This window comes from Symphodus melops (assembly GCF_947650265.1).
Source record: "Symphodus melops genome assembly, chromosome: 8".
NCBI classification, from domain to species: domain Eukaryota; kingdom Metazoa; phylum Chordata; class Actinopteri; order Labriformes; family Labridae; genus Symphodus; species Symphodus melops.
In genome coordinates, this window is record NC_136698.1 from 21,991,118 (window position 1) to 22,018,634 (window position 27,517).

Here is a 27,517-nt window from a genome sequence, read left to right on the forward strand (position 1 = left end):
AATCATTACAAATACAAAATGAAATGCAATGATCAAAGAGTTCTCATATGACCTAGCGCTGGAGAAACAAATTGCATAGTATCACATAATATCTATTCATGGCTGGCAAGTTTCAATATTCGTATGATATTAAAAGCAAATATACTTTTTTTTAAATAGTTTTATCGCTGAAGGGTTTGCACAATTCATTTTGAATGAGTTGGATTGTTAAAAAGTGACGAACATGTTTGACTTGAGTTAAGTTTGATGAGACTGAAACAGGAACAGTTCAGATTGTGAGCTGCATGCAGACTTTACAGGGTTTGACTTTGATCACAGTGTTGCTCAGTCTGAGGACTGAAGTGAGATGAATAGACTGAGAATGTTTTCTTATTTGGTTTAATTTTGTTGACATCTCATGTACAGATCAAAAAGTTAAACAACATAATATATTACATCACATTCTCAGCAAATCTTAATAATATCATATCCTGACTAAAGTATCATGATATTGTTGCATCGTGTGGCCCCTGGTGATTCCCACCCCTAATTTAAGGCTCAGCAAACTTTGTGGAGCTCCATTTAAAGAGCCTTCATCGTAAGAAGTGTCAACATGTTTTTTTTAATCACAACACCTTTTATGATGAGCTCACTTTTCAACATGAATAGATTTATTTATGAGACTTTGGTGAGTTAAATACAAATATTTAGATAACAAAACTTAAAGCTTATACATCGGCTGTCATTATGTGTTCCTTCTTTAAAGGCCACAATACTGATTATGTTGCTCAGCGGTTACAAGTTATTTGGACTTAAAGTTTGAGAGATGTTGAATTTCAATCCAAAAGTCTCCAACAGCATGAACATTTTAACCTTTTTTGGCGACATGGCCCGACACACAGAACATGTAAAATGTTTCTGTTTATCAGATCGGTAAAGGGCAGGAAGAAGGGAGGAAGGCTTGAGGATCTGCACAGGTGCAGAGCTTCTAGCCAATGGGCTTGTTCTGATAAACCATTGAGGTGTTGATTGGTGGATAGAGGTCCAACAGGACAGTGTGAAAACATTTAAAATGCACCACTGTTGCACCAGGAGGGCATCACGCAGAGATGGGTGCTATGAAGTGTCTCCTCCTTTTGCTGTGCGCAGGTGAGTACTCAATTCTATCTTTACATGTCTGCTGCTTACTTTTAACTTTCATCCTTTGAGGTAGAATTTACTGAATCCTACAGAAACCCAGGAGGAGCACATTTAGAGGTAGCATGTTGTTAGATTAGATTTTTTATCAAAGGACAAAAAACTCAAACAAATCTATTCTTTAACATTGACATCATATTTGTGTGACCTTGTAGACTTTCCTGTTCTGTTCAACTTGCAGTAAAAACTTTAGTCTGTCGTCTCTCGTTTCATTTAGTTTAGCTCTGTAGCGCGTCCTTTTTCTGAAGTTAGGTTAACGCCATAAACTACAGGATGTTCCATATGTCATTTCATAATAAAAGCAGGTCTGTACAAAAACAGGAAGTAAAGTACCCTCGGCTTCAATTATAAAGTTTCAAAATAAAAGCCTGTTGTATACTGAATAATGACATTTTGCACATGCCTTAAAACATGTGTTTAAGTGATTAACTATTGAAATTCATTAATCAATGTAAAGTATACAATATGTATATATGTCAATATATGGCCCTATTATAAACCATTAATGTACATACAAGTGACCCCACAACCGGGGCAGCTAATTTGAACATATCATTAGACCAGGGGAACTACATGAGCAGAGATGGCTGCTGGGTAACTGAGTGAGAGAGAGCGAATAGGTTTAAAGGGTTAAATAAAAGATTCAGAGAAGGTTTTAGATATTACTGTGAATTATCTGTCAAACTAGAACGATCATAAAGCAGAAATAGCAGCTAGACTCATAAGACATTATTGATATTGGTGGACAGATCCATCCATCAGATATGACTTGTTAATGCTTGATGTCAGGAAATATCTGCAGGAGAGTTTGTAAGACGCAATGTTGAGAACCTGTGGTCAAATGTAGGACACAGAGATGATTAGCACTGTTGTATTTCAACACCTGTAGATCCTCTGTAGTTATTTACTCATGAAAAAGGTTGCATGTCACTGAAATAACAAAATAAATAAGCTGTCACTCCCGACTTTCACTGTGACAAATGTGAAAAATGTGTTCTGTCCAACAACTGTTGTTCACACTCCCAGTCACCTGGTGGAGGACTTTCTCTTTCAGGTGTCACAGTGAGCTCGTCTGTGGATCTGCACAAGAGAATTATAAATGGTAAACCATGTGACAAAGGAGAGCGTGGGTACCACGTCAAGTTAAAAGCAAAAAATCCAACCCATGAATCCTTGTGTGGGGGCTCTCTGATCAGCGACAGCTACATTCTGACTGCAGCTCACTGCTGGAAGGATGGGCGGTAAGAAAGTGATGGTTTGGTTTTAAAGTTTGCATACATTTGTCACAAAAACAAATTGAGCTGAAAGAACTCTGATATTACAATATAGCTACAGTAATACAGTCATGTTCCTTTAATCTGTTTATAGGGAGATGACTGCATATGTTGGAGTCCATCCAGGTCCAGCAGATCCACCAGAAGGAGTGAAAATACCAGAATCAAATCACCACATCTTCAAGGACAGTAATGGAGACCATGACCTCATGCTGCTGAAGTTACCAACCCCCACTAAGATTAAACCAATAGATCTTCCTACCGAAGAGGAATGTAAAAATCGTCAAAGTTTGTGAGTTGTGATCTTTCCTCTTCAGTTTAAATCTGGAGAAACTTGAAGCAACAATAACAAATCAAAACAATGTGAAATAAACTGTTTCTTGAAATTCTCTCTTTATTATGTTTCAGAACCGTTCAGGTTGCCGGTTATGCAGCCACAACTGTGTTACTCAATGGGAAACATGGTTAAAATGAATCTTTTTTTTAAATTTGATCAATTATTTATTCATTAATGACTGCACTGTTCATTTTAAAGACATCTGAATGTTGCCTCTCTTTGTAAAGCTAATTCATGCTCAGGTCAGTTTGGGATCATTTTTAGTAAAGAATAAAAAAACAAAGTCAAGTTCACAGAAAGTTTAATGATAAATGGAAATTAGACTGATGTTTGGGTTAATCACACGAGGGATGTAAAGGTTTAAAACAAGTTTGATGTGTTTGTCTCTGTAGTAAATACTTTCTTCCCATCCTCATCTAGGAAATGATAGACCAGCAGAACTCCAATGTGTTGAAATGAAAGTCATCAAGTGTCCAGACTTTGCAAACTGTCATAGTGTGAAGACGAGCACTGACCCCTTCATTCGGCAAATGGTCCATGAACACTATCTCTGTGAAAAAACTGATAAAGTGGATACTGCTCCAGTGAGTCTGAATGGTTTCTTATCACACACATTTCCAACAGTAAAAACAGGATTTACCAGTTAAATATGTTTGAGGTTTTTTAATATAAGATGTTAAATTGAGTTACTTCTTAAATGTGTTTCACAGGGTGACTCTGGTGGAGGAGTCGTGTACAACAACAAGATTTACGGGGTCCATAAAGCCGGTGGTGAATTTGCCTGCAAAGAATCAGCTATATTCATGGACATCTGTGACCCTCTGTACAAGACATGGTTCCTGCATATGAATTCACTGAAAGTACCAAAACAAAACAATTTTGGGTAAAAGTGAAATGCTGTTTTCTTTAACAGGGCATTCACATTTATTTCATAAAGTAGTGAGTCACTTCAAAAGTTTTTTATTTGTCAGTTTATGTGGAGAAACTGCAAACACATGTAACACACGATACATGATTAATGATGATGATGCATTAAGATAAAATAAGATTACTTAGACTTGTGAAAATAAACGTAAAAATATGACTCACAGTCACGATGTGTTTGTATTTTTTCTTTGGAGACTAAGATGCAGTTTAAACTTCAATATATCTGCTTTGTTATGATTACATCCAGCAGAAAAAAAGCAACACATTCCTTCATTTGTGTTTCTGACCACTGAAAATGATAAGAAGTCAAGTCTTCTCTTTCTACTAGCTCAGCCATCCTTTATTTTTTCCTCTTGTCCTTTCAAAATAAGAAATCCTGAATTTTATCTGAATCCTGCTAAAATGATGCAAGTCACATTTTCTGACTCCTCACAACCTCTCTGCAAAAGCCTGCTTGCCTTAATCCTCATTTAATTAGACTCTCTCCCTCTTCATCAACGTTAGAATACTGTAGTTTCTTAAGTGAATTGTTTTTATTTGATTTTTTTATTTTTTTTAAATAGCAGACAAAGGTTATCATATAATTTTAAACATATTGATATGGCATCATTTGTACCATGACAACACAAACGATCACACAGTAAAACAAAACAAAATAGAAAAAAGGAATGTGTTCACTGTTCTTTTAAAAAAGAAGTAGATACAATATAAAATATATGAGACGAGAAGGTTATGGCGTCTTACTAGGAGCTCAGGAGAAATAGCCTCCAGGGGAAATTCCAAAAGTACCAGTTAATGGGTCTGATGTAACATCGGTTCCACACGTGTAAAAATGTTCTGAAAATAGACGTCCAAAATGGCCTTAGTGCTGGACATGACATATTGGGTTGACCTCTGACCTCTGGACTTAGCAAGCCTACTTCTAAAATATTTTAGATTGAATGAGACCACAACGGATACCAAAAAAAGGGTGAATGTATTGATGCAATCGCAGAGCACCAAAAACCCTCAATCAAATGATTAAGTGAAGTCTTTCCTGTATCTTATATCATGTAGTATAGTCAAGAAAATGGGAAGGGTTAAGATGATTTCAAAGCATTTAAAATGTGGGAAGACCTGTTGAAATATTGAAAAGTACACCAGATGCTTTAACCTCACTGCATGTTGGACTCAGAAAAGCTACTCTAATCCCAATCCTGGACTTTGAAAGCCCACAATCCATTGTAATTACCTCTTCTCTCTGGGACAGGAATGTTCGCTCTTTACAAAGGTGTTTACCTTAGACCTTACCGTGAGCTTCAGGGAAATTCTCTTCCTTATTGAACACATCATCACACACATTCATCAATGGACCTCTTACTTTAACTTACAATAACCAAAGTCAAAGGACAAAGTCTGAAGTGCAATGAACAAATACATGAACATATTCCTGTACCGAGCAGGATATGCGTACATATTCCACTGTGTTTATAGCATTTCAGTACTTTGTGTTGTCAGGGGTCTTTAGTCATTGACTGTTGTGGAGTGGAGTCTTAAATTCTGTCTTGTGTTAGTGTCAGGTTGGACTCCAGATGGAAACTAGCTAATCACTAAATCTGGTGCATCCATATTTTCCTTTTTCTTTGTATAAATGATCAATCTCATTGCACACTGACCCCTGTTATGGCTTTGGTTTTATTTAGTTTTGTATTTCAGAGTTTAGGTTTCCATGTTATAATTTCTACCCTTTTTTCCCCTTCTGTCCTAGTGTTCATTGTTTACTTGTTTAGTCTTTTGTGTGTCCAGTTTTATTTTGAAATTTCTTCTCCTTGTGTCTCTGTGTTTTGTTACATTCTTAAGTTCTCTCTGTGTTTCTGGTCTTGTGTTCATTCCTGCCTCTCTGGGCCTTTTTCAAACCAACCCCTTCACCCTCCCCCTCCATATGAGTGCACTCCGTTGGAAGTCACACTCGCAGCTACCCTACACCCCTTCATTCGGGTGTAGGGTAGAAATACAATGGTAGGCTTTGGGAAAAACCTCACTCTCAGGCGGAAACAGGAACTGTGTTACCATGGTGTATATATATATATATATATATATATATATATATATATATATATATATATATATATATATAAACTTTTATTTTTTTAATAATGCAATGTTCAGTTAATTTATTGTCAGCCTTTATCTGATCCTCAATACAATATACAGTTGTACAAGCACTTGCATGGAAATTACATTTATATAGGTTGCTTCTTCCGTAACGACCGGACGCAATATAGGCGTTACGTGTGATCCAAAAGTCGGCATCGGTTCAGACTCGCTGGTGGAGGGTTTTTATAACCCACTACCACTCCATGCTAATTGGTTTGGGATGGACTTAATATGTCGGACCCTCCACCTCTCAAACATGCAAAAGGCTAAATCAGCAAAGATATAATACTTCTGTCCACTGGGGGGCGCCAGAATCAGTGTGACCCAAAAGTTCCTCATGGGAGCTTTAACTCCAAAGGCTGCTGATTAAAGGTGTTTAGAGTGCATGTCATAATGCTGTGGCTCAGTTATACAACTTTGATTATTTTTTAAATTTTGTTATTTTCTTCTTATTTTTATTTTATTTATTTTTTTTTTTTGGGGGGGGGGGGGTATTGGCAGTGCAGCAGGATGATATCAGATATATTTTTAGATAACAAGCTCACATCACATCAAATGACTTCACAGGAAGCTCCGAGTTCCCTTCACTTCCTTTTCATTATCCTTCCCCTGTCATGCCTCTCCATCTTCTTCCATCCCATCTTTGAGTCAGTAGCTGCTCTCACACATTCTGCCTTCAAACACACACACACACACACACACACACACTGGCAGAAAAGCACATCTACCCACTTTGTCCATCTGAAGGATGTTGAGGATTCTCTAGCACACTCTCAGCCTTTATCTGTGCTATTTCTAGAGGAAGAGCAGTAAGTGAAGTATTGTAAAAGATGATACAAAAGCTTCCTTCTCAAGGGATGAGAGGCAGAGTGAAGCTGAGGAGAGACTTTGTAAAATATGCCGCTGACTTTTCATCTCCCCCTCTTTCCAGCACTCTTCTCTCACTCTCACACTCCATCCAGGCTCCTTGAGATGTAGCTTCATGATGTTCTTGGACAAAAATAATTGTTACTGTATTTAATAATGCAGGTACTCTCCACCAATTCATCCATTCCTCTTGTCTTTATTTTTTTTTCAGGCCGTTTGAAACGCCAGATCCGCTCCAGCACATTAGCCGTGAGTAAACACCTGAAACATCATCATGAATGGATTTGTGTTTAGAACCTACTTTTCAAGTCTAAAATAACTCTGTAGTGATGCACAATGACGCACTCTGCTACTGTTTTTGTGTGCATTTCCGGCGCTTTTCATTTGACATGTCTCTGCAAGGAAAATGTTTGTGTGCACAAAAAGCGATGCAGTAGTACCAAGTGCAAGAACTGTGTAGAAAAAGACAAAAGAGGCTTATTTCCATGGAAGTGAGATCTACAGAGTCGAGATGAGCCTGAATCTGAATTTCGAAAGTCACTTCTTTTGAGATTGATAGGCTACATATAATTTTCATATCCCATAACTTATCCTTCACTGATACTGTGACTTCTTTTCAGTCACAACCTGATCAACATAAATAAAATTAAAGCTATAAGAACTGTAGTTTTAGCATGATGCGTTAATATCATCCATTTAAAAAGCCCCATTATTTCATTTAGTCCACATTTAGCAGAAGTTTTTTGAAAGCTCTTCTCTAACTTGCTCCAGTGTCTCTGAGGTTAATGCTGTTTGATACAACATAGAATTGTCGTCTCTACAATATCAGCTCTAATAAGTTAGGCTGGTAGCATAGTGTTATGTTGCACACCCCATATTTGTTGGTGTGCGGCTGTGGCTCAGTTGGTAGAGTCGCCTCTTAACTGGAAGGTTGAGGGTTCGATCCCTTCCCTTGGGCAAGACACTTAACCCTGAATTGCTCCCCTGCTGTGTCAGATGTGCATGAATGGGAATGGTTAATTCTGATGGTCAATATACAGCTATCAGTATGTCAATGTGTTACATGCGGAGTAAAAGATATTTGAGTAGTCAGAAGACTAGAGAAGCGTCATATGAGCTCAAGTCCTTTTACCATTTACTATATCTTGAGGCTAAACTCTTTATCGCAGCTTGGCATGTCAACCCCCATTTCTCCTCTAAACATGTCCTGTCTCTCTTCAGCTGTCCTTTCCAGTAAAGGCAAACGTGGCTAAAAAATAACAAAAATGCACACTCAAAAAATTACTTAGAGCTTAGTTTTCTTGCAATGTAAGATCTGTGTGTTTCTGCGACTTCCAAGGATTTTCCTTTTCCACAAAAAAAAGTCTTTAGCTCATCAGAGACTGTCCAGCTCCAACCCCCCCCCCCCCAAAAAAAAGCTCTTCCTTGATGATAAATGCAGAAATTGTAGTGAACTAGTGTTATTTCCATTAGCTTCCTCAGCTGAAGCATATGCTGTAACCTTGTTTTGGTCTGTCGACCAATCAGTGGCTGGATCTGCGATCAGCTGACATGTTAATGCCATTGAGAAACCAGGTCAGCCTGAGACAGACCTCACAGCCTGCTCTGAGCGTAGAAATACGAAAGATAGAACAGTTTGGAATGGATTCATCCCTTTCCGTTTATTCTGGTCTCAGTAGATCTCAGCCCTAGATAATGTGTAGCTTGTCCTTTGAATTGACAACATACTTTTACAAACTCCCCGACCTTCCCCAGGGACATATCCCTCTCTCTGGATGATAAGGGAAAAGAAATAATAGATGTTATTCTGTGACTATGACTGGTGCAATGGTTTTGTTTAATAAAAGGGACATTAGATTTATATGACTTATCTCATACTCTGTTTCAATGTCCAATCATTGTTTGAGACATGGTATAGTTTCCAGTTTAGAAGGTATTACAATGTTGTACTTTGTTTTGTATTGTAAACTTGAAATCATGATATTATCGTATTGTGAGATTTTAATATAGTTACATCCTTAATGGTTTATATGTTAGGTTGAGTAGCCTATTGGTACCATGAATCATGCTCGGATTTGCCAACCCACATCTTACATCGATGAAGGGAAAAAATAAACAGTTTTTAGAATTTTGCCCAGAGGAAAATGTGTCAGATACTACCAGGAAATACACACTGTCATTCTGAAGGGGAAAAAAATATAAAAACTCATAGCATAATGCTAGTTAAATATACCCTCCCTTTCCATTTATTGGCTGCTTTTCCTTTCAATGGGAATATCAGCCTTGAGGAAAATTGCTCTACTGCATATTAGTTGAAGTAATCTGGAGCACCAACTGTTCAACAACCTGCCCATGGGAAATGTAAGATAAATGTTAGTTGATGGCCATGTACAGACAATCCGAAAATATAGGGATGCTTCTGGTTCATAATCACTTTTTTTTTTTTTTTTATTAATCTGCTGTGTGCTGGTATCTAAACCAAAATGCTTTTTTTTGGCTATGTCTGTGTGGGAAGATATGAAGGTCAAAAAGTTTATAGACCCATTTAGGCCAAATGTCATAATCAGTACAGTATTAGCTGGATGCAAAACAAAGCTTAACTATACTATCTGCTGCCAGAATAAAAATAGTAATAACAGTTATCTCCTACAATATACAAGATGGATGGATGAATAGATACTTTATTGAGCCCAAGGAAAATTCAAGGCATTCAGTAGCAGTATACAAAACATACAGGCTGCAAGACATTAGTTACAATACACAGTAAACAATGAACACACTGCCCCCCCCCTCCCTTCCATATATAGTAACGCAAAACAAGATTTAGATGGCCCCCTACATGATATGAATATATATCATATTATATAAGAATAAACAAATTACAAATGAAACCTGTGCACTCAAAAATAGACTCATACTTATATATAGAAATGTACATGACCTGTGCAGGGAAGAAATATATACAGTACATGTGATTTTAAAAAAGAGAACTCTAAACAACTAAGGAACCTCAGATTAGTTGTGATCAATCCTGTGCATAACAATTGAAGAGTGCTGACCTCCTGAAAGTATGTTGTTTATGCACGCACAGTATTGTTTGAGGTGGGGGTTGTGAAAAAGAGGTGAAAATAAATGTGATGTTAACATCATAACATAGCTAACAATAAGTGTGGCTCGTTATTTAAGTTTACAAATGTCTTTCTGCTTCATTACATGTAAACCATCCCATTTACTGATGGAAATTAGCCAATAATGGCGTCCAGTTGTTTTTCTGAACTGATTGCACCCTGGTATTGTGTAACTGTGGAGGCAGATATACTGTATGTGTGGATCACTGGAACTCAAGACCAGTGAAACCCCAAAAGTGTCTCATGTTGTGTCGTATCATGTGCAACAGTTGCAGTGAGAACTACTACGGTTTTCTATTAGCCTTGACGTCAACATATTGTATCTTTAAAAAAAACGTGTAGCTCTGTTGGTAAGTCTGGGAAAAAAACAGCATGGATTCTGTTGCCAAGATTTTTGGTAAAGTTTCAAAACAGCTAGTCCAAAATGTTCAACAGAAAAGAAAAGATATTGTGGTCATTTCTGTTTTATACCATTTCGGTGTCCTTTGGACTGATATGGCCTTTTAACAGCGACATCTCTATAAACACAGTAATAGTAGATGATGATACAGCTGATTTCCAGATCTTTCTTCGCCCCCACATTGACAGTCAACAATTTGGGAGTCTGAAATGTCAACACTGTTGTTTCCCAGTAGTGCCATTGACAGCTGTGTCTGTGACTGTGTATGTGTGTCAGTATGTGTGCACATATGATGGCTGACCACAGTGAATCTGCTTGACTGCTCCATTTGATTGCGCACTCCAGTAGCAATCTGGGAAATGTTAATGGAGGGCAGTTAACGTCAGAAACATTCAACCACCATCTGCACTCGACCTATCATCACTCTGATGGAGAGGCTGACAAAAAAAATGGAGAGGTTTATCAAATAAGGTCACAGGAAGTCAGGAAGAGGGAAAAAAACACTGACTTCTATATGGACTTGGTCAATGTAATTGCATTTTTCTGTGCTTAAACTTATTTGTGTGTGCGTGTGCGCACAAACCTCCTGTCTTTGTGACTGAAGTGTCCACTGATGTGTAAAGCGTTTACGTCTCTGTACAAGGAGGGTGTGAAGCAGACAGACAGTCAGGTACATCTTGTCGAATGGCCCATCTAGCACTTTGGCTACCGTTGTTCTGTCACGGTTACGGTTATCTCCCGGGCTCTCTCTCTCTCACACACACACACACACACAAACGCACACACCAACACTATCCGCTCTGTCGCCTCCCTGACCAGAGATTGCTGTATGCTGCTGCGCACATCCAGTAAAGCACTGGGCCGTATACAAACACACACACAAACACCCCCCACACACACAGTGATTTATGGCCTCCAATACAGTCAATAAGAGCCATGGCCAAGATGAAGGACTTTCTAGCAGGACACACACACGCACACACACACGCGCGCGCACACACACACACACACACACTGCTGTCCATTAGTTAAGTATATCTGGAGTGAGCTACTTGGCTCTCTTTATTACTTTCCTGTTTGAAGCTACTGCTGCTTCATGTTTAAAATCAAAGGCGTATACTGCCTGTAATGAGTTCAGGGTTCAGGAGACCACATGTGGATGGGTTTGTGATTGCCAAGAACCCCCCAGTTTGACCACCAGTACCATTAAAGTGATGTATTCCAATGCATCAAAGTGCTTACACTATACTGTATATTGCGGCAGAAAATGTCATGCAAAGTATGCTCAAATTTCATGTGACTATGCATAGTCTCTACCCATTGCATGAGCTGTGCCTGTAGGTGCCCATCTATAAAGCTATAGTCTACTTTCAAATGTGGTTTCAAAAAGTAAGCATCCAGCCCCATTTTCTTTTTTTACCAATGCAACATCATTTATGTAAGAAATGAGAAGCATGAGATTAATCTTTGGCTTCAGTTTGTGTAAACTGCCCGTCAATAACTGAGTGTTACAGGAACCATAGTGCAAGTCAAAGTAATGAAACATATCTTTATTATTTTGTAAGCGCGAGATAATCGTTTGTCGAAAGACCTTAAACCCGCCTCAGCTCCAGCTCTCAGCCTGTCGTGAGGTCGACTGAAAGTTAGGTTGAGACAGCACTTCCGACATGGCAGCTGCTGACGACGAGCCAAACAAATGCAAACACCCGCAATGACCTCCCCTTTTTCAACGTGTACATAACTTCATAACTTTACCGGCGTCTTCTTCTTCTTCCCTCTTTGTTGATCTTTCTTATTCACGCATTCCTTCTTCTTTATCTGCATTTCTCCTCTCCCCTCCCTTCACTGACTTCTGTTTGCCTAATAAACACAGCAGTATCTCTTTGCTCGGAAATAAAATAGTCCCTATTTTAGAGCAACACAAGCTGTGCTTTCACATAAAACAACGGTCAATTAGAGTTAAGATGCTGAGCGTCGTCCTGGGCCATAAAACAGAGATAACAATGAGAAGACCGAAGAAAAGAAGAAGCCAAAGCACTTAAAGTCATCATCTGCCAACAGCAGTGCGGGAGATTATGGTTTTGTATCTCACTGTTAAGTTAAATGGAAGCAGGAAGGAGTTTTAGGTTAGCCTGTGAACCTGGATAGCTCTGGCTTCACCCACCTATCGTCTTTCCTTTTAACTTGATTTCCCTTTTGCTGTTGTTGTTGTTGCTTTGAAACACTTGAGGCCTGAACACATCCTCATCAGACAGAGAGAGGAGTGAATATAGCTTATATATATATATACATATATATGTATATATATATACACAGAGAGAGAGAGAGCGCATATAGTATAACTGCTTTCAGCACACAGGCATTAACTTTACACTAAGACTTACGTTGAAATATGAAGTGTCAGGGCTCATTGCATTTGATGCAAAAACCAAGTTGGCAGTGGATATTCTTTTCCAATAGATTCTTTTCCAATCGAAGTATTGATTGAGAGCCCCCTGGTGGCGGTGTCTACGTATTGTATCTTTAACCTTGTTGAGATAAGATGGATCTGGAATTTGCAAATGTTTTTCCTTGACTCGATTCGAGTTTGAAGGAGAACAAATGCTGAAACCAAAAGAAACCAAGACCCTAAAGTCGGGCTCAGTTGGTAGAGTCGTCGCCCCTCAATCGGAAGGTTGAGGGTTCGATCCCCAGCTCCTGCGAACAACATGTCCGATGTGTCCTTGGGCAAGACACTTAACCCCAAATTGCTCCCCCTGCTGCGTCTGGGGCGTATGAATGTGGCGTGAATGTATAGATACTGGATGGGCCACATATCCAGCCCATCAGTGTGAATGGGTGTGAATGGGTAGGTGTGATGGGTAGGTGTAAAAGCGCTTTGAGTAGTCGGAAGACTAGAAAAGCGCTATACAAGCTCAAGTCCATTTACCATTTACCATTTAAAGTCCTAAAGCTGAGTACAATAAGACGTTTCAGATCATAATGAACTGTATCAGCTGTAAGAACAATAACAGTCTTGTCTTGAAAATAAATAGTAGTGCAGATATCAGGACTTGTACTTGGAGTATGATTCAGCTTCACTTGTGACTGCTCTCCACTTCAGGTAACATTGTTAGTGTTGTATTGTAATTGGACTCGTGTTTGATTCTCATATGACACAGTCAGGGACACTTGGCAGAGACCTACTTGCCCTGGTGTGTGTGTGTGTGTGTGTGTGTGTGTTGGTTGAGGGTGCACAAGTGAATCTAAAGAGGGCTTTGTCGGAGTGTACTGCAGAGTGGATCGAGTACTTTTTCTCTTAAGTCGGATGATTATGAATTGTCCTGAGGAGTCTGACCTGCGGCTTATCCCCCTCATCAGCCTGGCCAGAGAGGATAACTGGAAAGAATGAAGCCTGCTAGTCGCTGGGGTAACAGAAGCAGACTCACAAATCAGCCTTCAGCAAGTCCACAGCTTCTCATTCTGCAGGTCAGCTCCGCCTATGGCTGCTTCTTTCACTCAACTCCACTTGTGACTGCATGTGTTAGTTATTTAGTTGCATCAGTCTGATGTCAGTTCTACGACACTGCTTGGGCACAGCGACAACTTTAATGAGGAGATGGAGGATTTAATGGCTCCAAGTGAAATGATTTAGATTAGTTGGGTTTTTTTTGGGGGGGGCAGTATTGCACCACAAGGAGCACACTCAAACATTCAAGAACATGTTTCATTCAATTCACCAGATTCAATAATGCTGTGACAATTACTGATATTCAAAAGCAGTTGTTACGTTATGTGAAACAGTCGACAACACACTTCTACTGAACTAGCTGTCAGACCTAAACAACAATGGTACAAATACTTGTATATAAAACTATGTAGCTGGTCTGTGCAAACCATGGAAATAAACAAAGAGTGCAGGGCAATGTTCGATTTGCTATAGGCAACAGGACAGTCTCAGGAAAAGGGAAAATATTTAACTCTGACACCTTGGAAGAGCGCTGTCTCCTGACGCCTCCTCTTACCTGGAGTCAGTCACACAGGTAGCCGTGCGGACATGGAAGTCTTCATCAGTTTCAATAAACAATCTAAAAAATTATATTTTGGTTAGATATGTTTCTCTAGTTGAGTTGTTATCACTGACCGAGGAATCTCCAGCAATACTTCACAAACTTGGCTTGATGTGGATTAAAGAGTTTAAGACAAGTGAATATGTATATTATTTGAAAATGTGGGGTTTAATGTATGGTGGCCCACTATATGGCACATTTCTCCATGGTGCGTTTAAGGAGAGCATAAACTGATCTGATGTGGATAATATAAAAATCATGCACCATGACCAAACCCAAATCATCTGTTGGAGGTGAAAACTGTGCACTAAAGTAGACCACCAAATTATTCTATTGTTTAAGAGAGAGGGACAGGGCGAGAGAGAGAGAGAGAGAGAGAGAGAGAGAAAAAGAGAGAGATAGAGAGAGACTGATTTGGTGCATCTCAGAAAGTGTCTGCAGCTGACTGTGCCTTTTCCCATTGCTGGGTTATCTGTGCGGGGTAATGAACGGAGTTAAGTTGAGATGAATGGATGTTCTGGATTCAGCACACAAGCCTTATCATCAGTACGAAGGCAGCTATTAAACAATGGCCACCACATACAGTGAACAGTGATGTACTTTTGGTGATTAAACTTTAAGATGTTCTGTCTTAAAGACAAGTTCACCAAAACCAATGTGTTTTCTGTTGTAGAACTCAACTAAGCATGCTGCCACAAAACAGTGGCTCAAACATGTTTCCTATACATGTTTTCATGTGAACCCAGTCTCTCCAAATGTATGAGGAGAAGAAGAGAAAGCCCCCCCCCCATCCACTCTAAGAAACAGTTTGTAGGGGCTTAATGGCTGATAATTCAGTTTCAGTCCGGGTTTAGGACTAAGCACAGCCCCCTTTCTCCCACTTCTGTCATAATAAATAATATTATCACATCGCTTGATAATGAAGAAAAAAATCACTGTGCAGCACATTTTATTGATGGGGTGGGGGGGGGGGGGGGGGGGGGGGGTGCAGTTTGTGAGAGATGCTTCTCTACTTGCAGATTCCTGCCGTTTCCAGCTGATGCAACAGGTGTGTTTTTGCATAAAAAAAATTTGCAGTATCTTGAACATCTTTTCAAAAAGGCCAGTCTTACATCAGATAAGAGCCACAGTGAGAGGCATCAATTAGCCGTCTGAAACAATCAGCCAAGTGTTCTCACAGCACACTGCTGGAACAGTAGTCTTTTATAATTGGTAAACTGTCCTCCCACTAATAGGATGAATAACCGCAGCGTTTCTGAAAAAAACCCAAAAAAACACAAGTAATATTTGCATAAAGTGGGCACCACTGGAAATGAAAGTACGCCTTTATGAGACCCAGAGAGTGAGAGAGAAGGATGAAGGGGAGATAGTGAGATATAGTGAGGGAGGGAGGATGTTCAGTGAGGGGCTCATTAACTCGGCAGATGTAATCAGTGGGAGGGAGTGAGACATTTTGCCATCGATTAATGACTCGGATAGTGTGGTAGAGAAGCCATACTGTACGTGAGCTGATTGAACTCTGCTGTCAGCTGTTATGCTCTGATGTAACAATCAATTATTGATTATGAATATATCTGTGGATATTTATGTCCAGGGAGTAAAATAAAAAAAGTGAGGTGGGAGTGCTTATGTTAAAAAGTAACATGCTTCTTTCATGGGTTACATTCATAGTGGTTTTATTGATCCCAATCTATGTGATGGAGGATTCTGTGTCCTGACACTATAACGCATAACCATCTGCATTTGTTGCAGGACCTGACTTGAACTCTAGATTTCAGTGCGTAGGATAAGAGTCAAGCACACTAAGCAGCATTGTTGATCTTACTGATGAGTGCACTGAGGCAGTTTGTCAGATGGGCCGTAAAAGTTGGCTTCAGAAACAAATGGGTGTTATCACTGACACTACATCCATGTTTTATATAGTCCATGGCCTACAGACAGAAAAATGATTAAGGACACAGCTATTACTGTGTATTTACTGTTGATAAATGCTTCCTCTTGATCAAACATATTCAGTTTTGTAAGTCAACTTTAATACCCAAACTTGAGCAAAGAGCTGTAAGCATTGAAGTATTTATGTTGTTGAATAGTATGACTTAGGCTTCCATCTCATTGGTGTAATATATAACAGGAGGCCATTGTTACCAACTGAGAATTTCCATGTTCGCTTGTAACAAATACAGTACATGTTTTTTTTTGTTTTTTGAATTGTCATTTATCGACTTGACACTGTAGAGCATGAGTAAGTGGAATCAGTTAAACATGAAACTGTCTGAAAGAAAAGCTTCATATAAACATTGAAGTGGAATAAAAACTGCAGCGTATCTCGAGTGTTATAGCATCCCAGCAGCAGCCAGAGAAAATGCTGTGAACTGAATTATACAATATTTACAGAATACATAAATAGAAGCATATGCAGCGTATAGATAATAAAAAAGTAAAGCTTGCAGTACATTTGTGTTAAGTACAACCCGCATCCCCATCACAAAGCAGCCATATGGGACACATTATGGGCCCACCATGTGGTGTCGTCAAACTGACAGGACACAGTGATTTAGCCCTGCTGGAAGTGGATGGATCCATGCTTACCTTCAAAGTCATCCGTCTCCTGGCACTGTGAGAGTCTAAAAGCCCCCGGGGACACGGTACAGCATGTTGGCCATTCAAGTACCTCTCAATTACTGCTTTTAATTTCCCTTCCTCTGCTGGTCCATCTCCATTAGCCCTGACATTTCTCTCAGATGTGAACTATTCAACAGCTTTTCTAGTCATTGCCACAGTCTTCTTCTGCTGCAGAGGTTTTGGTGAAACTGTGTATTTATGTATTGTAGTGGGGTAACACTGTCTCCTAGAAATACACGACTCACAATAAGTTAGGGACAGCGTTATTTACATGAGTGCTTTTTATTTTGGTCTTAATGTAATAGCTCCCTTTGATATTACTATTAATGAATGAGAAACAGCACCATTTTCATTTGTGCAACATTGATTACCCCAACAATTTAGACAATAACAAAGATAGCCCCAAATAACCAAAATTGACAAAGTCAGAAGCAGGTGTTTCCACCATTTGCCGCAATGACAGCTTGACAGCAACGTCACATGCTCCTAGCTAGCCTCATGATGTTTTTTTTCTGAGGCAATGCGTTCCACTCCCCCACAAGTGCCACACTCAGTTCTGCCAGGTCACGTGGGGGTGGGGTACGAGCATCCTGTCGCTGCTTCAACTGATGTCAGACGTGCTCTATGGGGTTCAAGTCAGGGGACATTGCTGGCCATACCATATGCGGCACTCCAACTTCCTGAAGTCAAGCTGTGACAAATCTGGCACAATGTGGTGGAGCATTATCATCCATGAACAGAAAGTTGGGGGTGTGATGGCAGAATTGGGGGATGATGCCGGTTGCTTTGATGTCTCTGAGGTAGGAACATGCAGTGACTGAGACTTCTACGATCAACAAATCTGTTGTGTGCTAACTGGTGATGCCTGCCCAGACTGTTGTACCTCCTCTACCAAAGCGAACCCTGGGGACCATGTTGACCTCGGCGTATCGATCGCCTTGCCTTCTCCAGCAATGCTGACGACCATCATTTCTATGCATTTCTGACACTCATCAGTGAACAGGATGGTAGATCCCTACTACATTGTCCGGTCACATAGTCTTGTGCCCACTGCAAACGGTCACAGCGGTGTCCTGGTGTCAGTGGAGTCACCTGCAATGGTCGTCTGGCATTCAAGCCAAAGTGGTGAAGTCGGTTGTGAATGGTTTGTCTGGAAACACTAGTACCCATCACTTCTCGTAAACAGGCCGCAAACAGGCTGCAGCTGTGTGGCAGTAGCATAACGGTGTCTTAATGGTGCATAGGTCCTGAGGTACTGATCATCATTGTGGTCCATCACTGGTCGGGCTCCTCTCCTGGGTCAGTCACGAACACTGCCAGTAGTTCTGTGTCTTGCTGCAAGTCTGCTAATGACACTTTGGCTTTGTTCAGACTGCCACCCAAATCTGATCCCCCCCCCCCCCCCCAGATCTGATCAGAATCTGATCAAAGACCTTGTTCACATTGCACCTCCAAATCTAATTTTAAGCTCATCCAGATTGTATGTGGGGTTTTTTTGCCAGTCTGAACACATTTTCTCAACCAGATTTGGAAAAAAGAAAAAAAGCCTTGTCTGAAAAAAGCTTAAGAGACACACCAAGTTCACAAGCAACTTCTACTACATCTGTACTTAATTTTTGCTGTAATTATGTGTCAAAAGTGTCATATTCTTCTTTTAATGCTTTGAAATCCTTGCAACAGTTTTTTTTGTTTTTTTGTGGGTTTTGAGTTGTTCCAGTCCTTTGGGAGCTTTGTTTAACTTCTAACAATGTATTCTCCCCATTATCTGCAATGACATTAAAAAATGTTTTTTTTCTCCTCAAACACACAACTCAGCAAAATATAAGACACAATAAAGTCAAAATGCAATGGAATTCTACCAGCCAGGTGGCATAGAGTTCGACTGATAAATCAGCCAGCCAATGATATCGGCCAATATAAGCATTTCCAGTGACTATCAGTATCAGCTCGATTTATTGCAGATATGCACCGATGTTACTTTCCAGTTGAGTGACCATCTTGTCTTACTGATATATCTTTTCCACAAGTGTTTGATCTGCATCTGAGGGATTAACACAATAAATGTGTATATCTTAATCTACCTGAACAGATCAGAAACAGGTCTGAGAAAGATGTTGGCCAATCTCTCTAATATTAATATTGGTATCCGACCCAAAAATTCAACAACTGTCAGGCTCCAGTATATAGAGAATTGAATTGATCTTTTATTGTTATCATTTATTAAGCATAATAACACCATAAGTTGCAATCAAATCATACAATTTATGAAATCAATTAAATCAAGAAAAATTAGAGAGTTACATTGTTTTACACACAAACACACACACACACAAACACACACACACACACACACACACACACACACACACACACATAGTGTATTAAACACTTTGAAATGTCTAAGCACATGCTTTTATACACACAAAACAATTATGAGAGGTTTAATGAGTTGAGTTAAAGCTGTGTGATGTTTTTGCTTCTCCTCGTTAGGGAGCATGCATTTTAAAAAAGGCCTGTTTCTCCCTCAGCTCCTGTTCACTCCGTCCTCATGATATGCCCTCAGGCTGATTTGGAAGCAAAGTGACCAAATCCGTTCTATTAGGAGTGATCCATAGCATGTTTGGCCCTCTTCTGACGATGCAATTTTCCACACAAACAGGGTAGCAGACGAATACAGGGAAGGATTAAGGTTGAAGCACACTTTCTTGGCCTGTCAACATGGAGTAGGCCTTATGCATATATTTGTGTGTACGTGTGTTAGTCTCTGAGTGCTTTGCTGCGTTGGTGGTTTGGTGGCAGTGGGCCACTCATTTTTAATCTCTGTCAGTTTTGCTCCGCAGGCACTGTGGTCATGCAAAATCTCTTCAGTTCTGCGCCATGTCACGCACATGTACGTAAATGCTCACACAAACCCACACACACACACACGCACCATATCTCTTCCTCTTAGCGACATGCCTTTTGGTGAGTGGTCACAGAGTGTAGATACAGAAGGAAGCCAACCGTGTCCCTCGTGTTTGGGTGTCACAGTTGCTGAGGTTTTGTAAAACTCCTGCTTACAAACTGCTGATAGGCACGAACACGACCCACAGGTGGTGGCACATGTACATGCAGCTGTCACCGTGCAGTGAAAAATTAAGTGAAAATCAATCACTGAAATAATAGCTGGAAGATTGTTTTTTCTTCCTTTGCATCATTTGGTATGAAAATAATCCACAATAACCTTTTGGCACTCTGTGGTTCAAGTGGTCTAGAAAAAAATATATATGACTATGAACCATGTATCATCACTGATGTCATACTAATAGAAACATACTTGACTGTGCAAGAGAATAACTGGCTATGCTAATGTGCATCAACATGCAACTCCAAGAATTAGAAACAACTGCCTGCACTGTAATGTAGGTTAGCTGCTCACATAATAAAAAAAGAAGTATGAGAAAGTGGGTAAGGACATGCTGACAAACCTAGATAATGGTGTTTTGTCTTTGCATTGTTTATAAGGGAGTTACATTGTTGGATTGGAAAGCTGAAGAGAGACAGGAATTGTTGGAAGGAAAAAGGGGGTGGGCAACATGCAGGGGTCGGATTCAAACCGACAGGCACTGCAGTGAGGACTACAGCCTCTTTACATATAGCCGGTGACATAACTTGGCTATCTGTCGCCTGAGGGAGCTACTTTGTTGACCTTTGCTTGATAATTACGATCCATATGCAAACAGGACCCGATGGAACTGTACTGATGGAGAGATGTCAGGGTGATGGCCCACTGCGAGTGCTGCTGAGCTGATGGGGGTGGGGTGGAGGGGGACACCTCAGAAAGTGCTCAGAAAGTGAAACGGCAGCTTGAGAACAATTTCCAGATTTGGTCCACACCAGGACATGAACCTTCAACACTACAGTTCCTACAGACTGAGATACTGCTGCAAGTGAATATTACAATTAATATTGACCCATAATAGTCTCTGTTGAGGATATTTCAGGTGGACATATGAAAAACAAACATCTGCATGGTCACATACAACAAAGGACTAAGCAGGGGAATATGCTGTATTTATTATTTGAACAGAGTGACCCTGATTGGACACTCCTCTCAATTGTGTCTCTTCATTGGAAATGTCCAGGAAGCATAACATTTTCTGTTTTGGGCGATCCAGCTACATTGTCTTGTTATGGGGCAGCTGTGGCTTAGTGGTAGGGAACATGAAAGTCGTGGGTTTGATCCCCAGGTCCTACAGCCACATGCCTGGTGTGTCTTTGGGCAAGACACTTAACCCCAAGGTGCTACCGCTGCTTTGACGGAGGTGTTTGAATGTGAATGTGAATATTTTGATGATTACTTCACACAGAGAGCGAATTGATTATTCAGAAGTCTGAAAAAAGTTTGTTATTCAGTGTTTTGATATTATGTTAATTTGTAGTAGTTATTGAATGAGTCCCGATACTATGAATAACCAAAGGACATTATTGAAAATAGATAAATATATAGCTGATTAAATAACAATCTGATATCTAATTCATTCCAATAAATGAAATGGCATACAGCCTATAGTGTGTGCACCTCCTCGATTTCAGGTGATTCTTCATTAATGATGTAATACCATGTAGATGGTGAAAAGATAAGCCGACACACCAATTTGCTCTTAATCGTTTGTGTTAAATGCTCTAAGGCTGCCAATTACAATGCAAACAATCCTAAGAAACGCAGGCCAAATGAAAAACTATTTGTTTGTATTTTCACCTTTAAAATGCTGATAATGACTCTGAAATGATTAATGCTTGCAATTTAGCTGTTGTGCCGATCGCTGCTCTACAGAGAACGAGAACCGAGGGAATGAAAAAAGAAAAAAAAATCACATAAAATCAAATAGTGCTATATTAGAAAGCTCCAGTAAGAGGGCAGAGTGAAAGCTTGGAGCAATTAATGAAATCAGAGGGATAGTCTCTGTGGCTTCTTGAACTCTGATTAAATGTTCTGATTGGAAAGCAAAGCAAGTCCCTTCGAGGGATCGTTAGCTGTCGGTTCTGTAAAGTGGCCTGTTTATAACTCCTTTAAACTCGGTGACAGATGCACGTTTTTTTTTTGTATTTTTTGTATGAATGTTCTTGAAGACACTTTTAAAGATCAAAGAGTCGAGTTTCAAAGAGCATTTCAGTAAAATCTATGTATCATGTGTTTCTCAGTGGATCCATGGCTGCTCCATGCTGATGGGTTCTTGGCTTTTCTTTTCTTTTTAGTTTGCCAGCAGTGATGCTGAAGTTACACATCCAGTCATGTATACATCAATCTGTTCAATTGTTTGTCCATCTGTGTTTCAAGCTTTTCCCACTTGCAGTAGCCGACATTCCCATGGGCCTTCAATCTGAGTGCATCCTTGAGCTAACAATGGATTCAGGCTGATGAAATTTTCATGGCCCAGCAAATGTGGAAAATGGACAATGCTTTGGTTTGAGTGACCAGGGATAGACCAGATAGAGGATGGGATAGGGGAAAATATAACAAGGAATACTTAAAGAAGACCAACAGCACAAAAGTCCAATTAGATTTTTTTTTTCCTTTTCTCTAAAAAGGAAAAACTGTCTGTAAAATCCCAATTGGTTTCACTGCATCAATCGTCTGCTTTAAAGTCTGGCATACCCAGCACAGGATGATGACGCAATGCTTGCTTTCATATCACTTGAAATTGAGGGAGCAACACAGGAAAGGCCCCCACCATACTTAAACCCACATCACGGATGGCCAGATATAGTAGGACATGTGTCATTTAAATTTAGGTGTACTGCGTTTCAAGAACTGGTCACTGTTAACTCAACTTCTCTCTCTAATTAATGTATTAATGGACCTACTGGATTTTAATACTTTTATAGTATCTGCATGTTGTTTAATTTAGAAATCATGCTATATTGTACTATGTGCTGTAGATCGTTCAAATGATTTATAAAGTTTGTGACTTTTGTAGTCAGAGTTCAATCTCCTTTTCTAATCTGTTTCCAAAAATACGTTTCATTTCATATCTAGCCAAACGAGAGTACAAAAAACCATGTTACCATAACATAGGAGGGGATGACTTTGCCCAAGACTACATACTTTGTTTGCGGAATCCAGAAAAAAAATTAAAAACTGCAATCATTTTAATAGAGTGACTTTACAACAGCGGTTTACTTCCGACGAACTTTGCATTTCCCTGTCAGAACTTGTAATTGAATGTGGTCACATCAGTAGGGAAATGCACATTTTTTCACAGTGAGACTTTTTTGCATTCGAGGGCATGAACCACTCGGACAACATACACCATTCCGACATGCCTTGGCTTTTTAATTCTTTCAGAGCCCATTTGAAAGCCTCTTGTGACATTTTTCCTGAATCCTGGAAACATCTTTGCAAGATGCACATTTTTATGGTTGTTCGCAAAACCCAGAAAATCCAATATTAAGGATTTACGTAAAATTCAGGCTTAAATCTTACTTCAGATACAGTAAATGCCAAGTTCAGACTTTCGAGGTGATGGCCCAAACTCACAGAGACGGTCCTCCCTTCTCAAAAGATGTAAGGCAAGAGGCAGAACAATATTTTTATCCTTTCTGGGTGATCAGTCCCCTTCCTGAGATTCCTCTTCTGACACCAAATTGTGCTGGAAATTATCACTGCAAAAGAAAGCATCTGGAGTCAATCAATGTCTTTGTTTGGTTTCATTCTTTCTTGCAAGTAGAAGAAACAAAGCTTTAGAGTGTCAAGACAGTCTGAAGTGAAACTCAATAATACTGTAATTACAGAATATGCTCAGGTTTTTATACGCATGCTTCACATAAAATCATTCTTGCCTAATAAGAAGTTAACCTGTGTGATAAAATGTCATAAATATCAATATCTATATCTATATCATAAGACATTTTCTCCTACATTTCAACACGTTGCACAATAGCAACAAACTTCAAGTCAGGGTATCTTTGATATTTTGCAATTTGTGGGAAACGTGATTAAGAAGAGTATTATTTGATAAGTTATTTTTGCATTTCCCTCACAAACTATGAGAAACGCGTATCCTCGATAGTGAGCTGATTTTTTCCATCACAGCTTCCCAAAGACAACAGAGGGGAAAAAAAGTCTTCTTGTGGATTGTGTTGCCTCCAGGGTGAACGCACTGCAAGTTGAGTGGCATTTCCATTCCAACTCCGGAAAGAAAAGGCCATGGCTTCTCCTTTGAGCCACTATGTGACCACCTTTGTTCATATATATGATTTTGAAAGCTATTATCACTCTAATAATTCAACTTTAACTCCGCACAGATATGAAATAAACATTCACCTCAGTACCAGCGAAAAAGGTCTTCCCTTCCCTTCCTCTCTCAAACAGTGACATTTCCATCTGGTTGGCCGTAAGGACTGGAAGGTGACCTTTTCGACAGACTACCACCGCTGATGAAATGGCTTGGCTGTCATGGCTCCCATTAACCTGTGGCTCCTGGCTTCACAGGGCCATGGCTGTGTTATGTCAAGATAGAGTTAAAGATCATTCGAAGCCTTGCACAGGCCCTGCTATACCTTTTAATCAAACAAGCATGCCTAGTTCAGACAAAGAGCGCTGACATGCATGCCACGGTTAGAGGTGAGAGAAATAAGAATGACGGTATAGTGCACAGAAAAGCATGAATGAAGGCAGGTGAGGGGACGACTGAAAGCGCTTCAGCCCCTATGTTAATTTGCTTGGCGGAGCATTCATGAAAGCAAGAAATGGAGCTCCAAGTCAGTGACATTTTCATTAATTTGTTGTCAGGTAGATCCTCTCCCCACCGCTGAACTTGACATATAAGGCTGCTTCTCTCACATTTCAGATGGATGGCTCGACATGCATGGAACAGCAGGGCTTGTCTGAATGAAGAAATAGGGTCGGTATAAGCACAGACCTGGCATGAAATAGATCTGGATTACTTGTAACACCTTACATGAGCATGTAATCTCATTATTGGAAAGAGATTGGTAAGACTGCTCACTTTGAGTGTCATTTTTATGCCAGCTAAAAAAAAAAGCATGGTCCGTGCCAAAAAATTGGAGTTAATACGATATTGAAAGCTACGCTGTGTTTTAATGTAATTCCCCCTCCATCTATTTCACATTGATTGACTTTGTAAGTGGCCTTGGATAAGTCGGCAAGGTATATCATGAGACATGATTATGAACTTTGAGGTAAATGTCAATGATTTTTGATGGGTTTTTTTGGGTTTTTTTCAAAACGCCGCGCTCATGCTGTCTTTTGTCCTCTGACTTTTGAGTGCATTAATAGTACTGAACACCTTTGGATCTCATAAGATTGTGTCTTTACATGCAGTGGTTTTGTTTTTAATTTCCAGTTTCATGGATTCATTTTGATGCATAAAGATGAAGATAAGACTTCATGCAAACGTGGTGAAAAGCTATAAAAAATATAGTAACAGAGGTCCTGGTGGAGCAGTGGCTAGTAAACACAGTCCATGAATGGAGGCAACCTCCAAGTGTGCGGCCCAAGTTTATATCTGACTATATATATATATATATATATTATATAGTCAGTTATAATGTAGTGTATTTTTTGATGTTTTAACTCAACAGCCTGACAAATACAGTGTTAAGTCTAGCTCCTAAATTAATGCATGTACACTTGTTGCCTGGGTAACATCTTCACACCCAGGCAATTTGGCAGAATCCTGAGGGTCTGTGGCCTGGTGGTGTCTTTGGCTCAATAGAGGAAGTGTCTTTAGTCACTATCCTGGAGTAGCTGTGGGCGAAAATGTAAAGCAAAGGAAACTAGATGGTGGAAGCACAGGTCGGAGAGCTGGCCATCAATGCTACCTATTCCTTTAAACCTGAGCTGCACACACATAGAAGTGACAGCTAGGGCAAAGTGAGGAGGCGTTCTATAAAGATGATGAGAGGTTTATACCATCAGAATTGCACATCCCACCTTTAATTTCACTAATCAACATTGTGTGTATGTTAATTTCAAAGGTTTTCTAACATAAATTAAAATCCTTTATGTCCCCTTTCTAACTCACCTCATCATTTCTACTTCAGCTACTAACATGCACGTGTCTGAAAGGTGGAATATTTTGGTGTATAGTGTAATCCCTTGATTGTTATTGGCCATTACAAAGTTTTACCACATACATATCTCCTGCTGTCACAAGTGGATCTGTAAAATTACTGCAGGAATTCCGTTGTTTCCACACTCCAGCAGGCTGTTCTCTCCGAGCTGCAGACTAAGAATGCAGCCGGTTGATGTTGAAGGGTGAGGGTGCACAGAGCTGTAACAGACCAGAGCAGTCACGCAATTCACACAAAATCTCTTTGGCCACCGGTAACTGGGAACGTAGGTAAGGTACATAGGTACCTTCTCGGCTCATCCTGATTGGTCAGCTATCAGAAAGGCGCTTGATATCCCACATCGATTTTCTGAAATGTTAAAACAATTCAACTCAAAAAGGCGTCTGCTTTTTAAAAAGACATTTGATTTTTCCTTTTTCCATAGGGTTCTATGTAAAAAACCATGAACAGTCAAGGAAAGTGTTCCAATCGTCTAATTACTGATTTGACAAACGATAAAAAAAAAAAAAAAAAAAAAAAAAATGATTTGTTCTCATCTAACTTCTATCTTGTTACACACATTTTGGCTGATTATTATTTTTTTAAGGCTTTTAAAAAAGCTTTCACATTTCTCCTCCTTACTCCTCTTCATTGTGAGTCCATCACTCTTTTATTGCTGCATTTCTTTCCACAACCACCCCGCACTCCCCATCCCCTGCACATCCACACACAACCATTAATCTTCATCATCATTCCCTAATTCATGCCTCTCTCAGTCCCCCGTCTCTGTCACTGCCATCTTTGCACCATTCTGTCTTCACCTCCAACATCTCATCCTGATTGAGGATGTACAGGAGGCAGTTTTCATATCGTCATATTCTCACCAAATGAACACTGAAGACACCTTTTAGAGTGTATCTTATCTCATCGTACTTCTCTTATAGTGTAAAAGCCACACCGCGCTGATGGTGCAAGAACCTTTTTCTTCAGGAGTCGATTGTCTTTCAACTGGAAGGTTGGTGGTTTGATCCCCAGCTTCTACACACATCCAATGTGTACTGGGCAAGACACCTAACCCCAAGCTACTTCCACTGCTTCGTTGGCTGTGTACGAATGAGGTTAGTTAAGTATAGATGGTCACTTTAAATTGCAACCACTACCTTCAATGTGTGAATGTGTAGGTGTGACCTGCAGTATAAAAGTGCTTTCAATAGTCATGACACTAGGAAGGCACTATCTTGCCCAAGGACACATCAGACATGTAGCAGCCAGAGCTGGGGATTGAACCCCCTACCTTCCGGTTGACACAAAATCATCTCTACCAACGGAATTACAGCCACCCAAGCTATAAAAAAACACATGTTTCTTTTCTTGATATCAAATAGGCTCAACCCATTTAAAGGACCATATTAAAAAACAGAGCAACCATGCAATGCATCCGGAATCTGGCTCAGTAGTTAAAAGGACGTGTGTGACCTTTTTCAATTAAAAACGTATCCTTTTCAGTTCTACATTTCATTTTATAATTTCCCTGGGGTTAAATC

At 39.8% G+C, this 27,517-nt stretch overlaps 2 protein-coding genes across 2 annotated transcripts in view; both read left to right on the top strand.

The window, feature by feature from the left end:
* Positions 1–27,517, top strand: part of naaladl2 (N-acetylated alpha-linked acidic dipeptidase like 2) — a 539,711-nt gene that overhangs the window by 111,736 nt on the left and 400,458 nt on the right. The window lies entirely within an intron of this gene.
* Positions 1,089–3,882, top strand: LOC306828529 (trypsin-4-like; the record flags this gene model as incomplete). The annotated part of the gene is made up of 6 exons (XM_079351046.1): positions 1,089–1,128; positions 2,231–2,417; positions 2,545–2,742; positions 2,859–2,914; positions 3,208–3,371; positions 3,498–3,882. The coding sequence occupies 6 exons, from the start codon at positions 1,089–1,091 to the stop codon at positions 3,672–3,674; spliced, it is 822 nt and encodes a 273-aa protein (XP_079207172.1). The 3' UTR covers positions 3,675–3,882.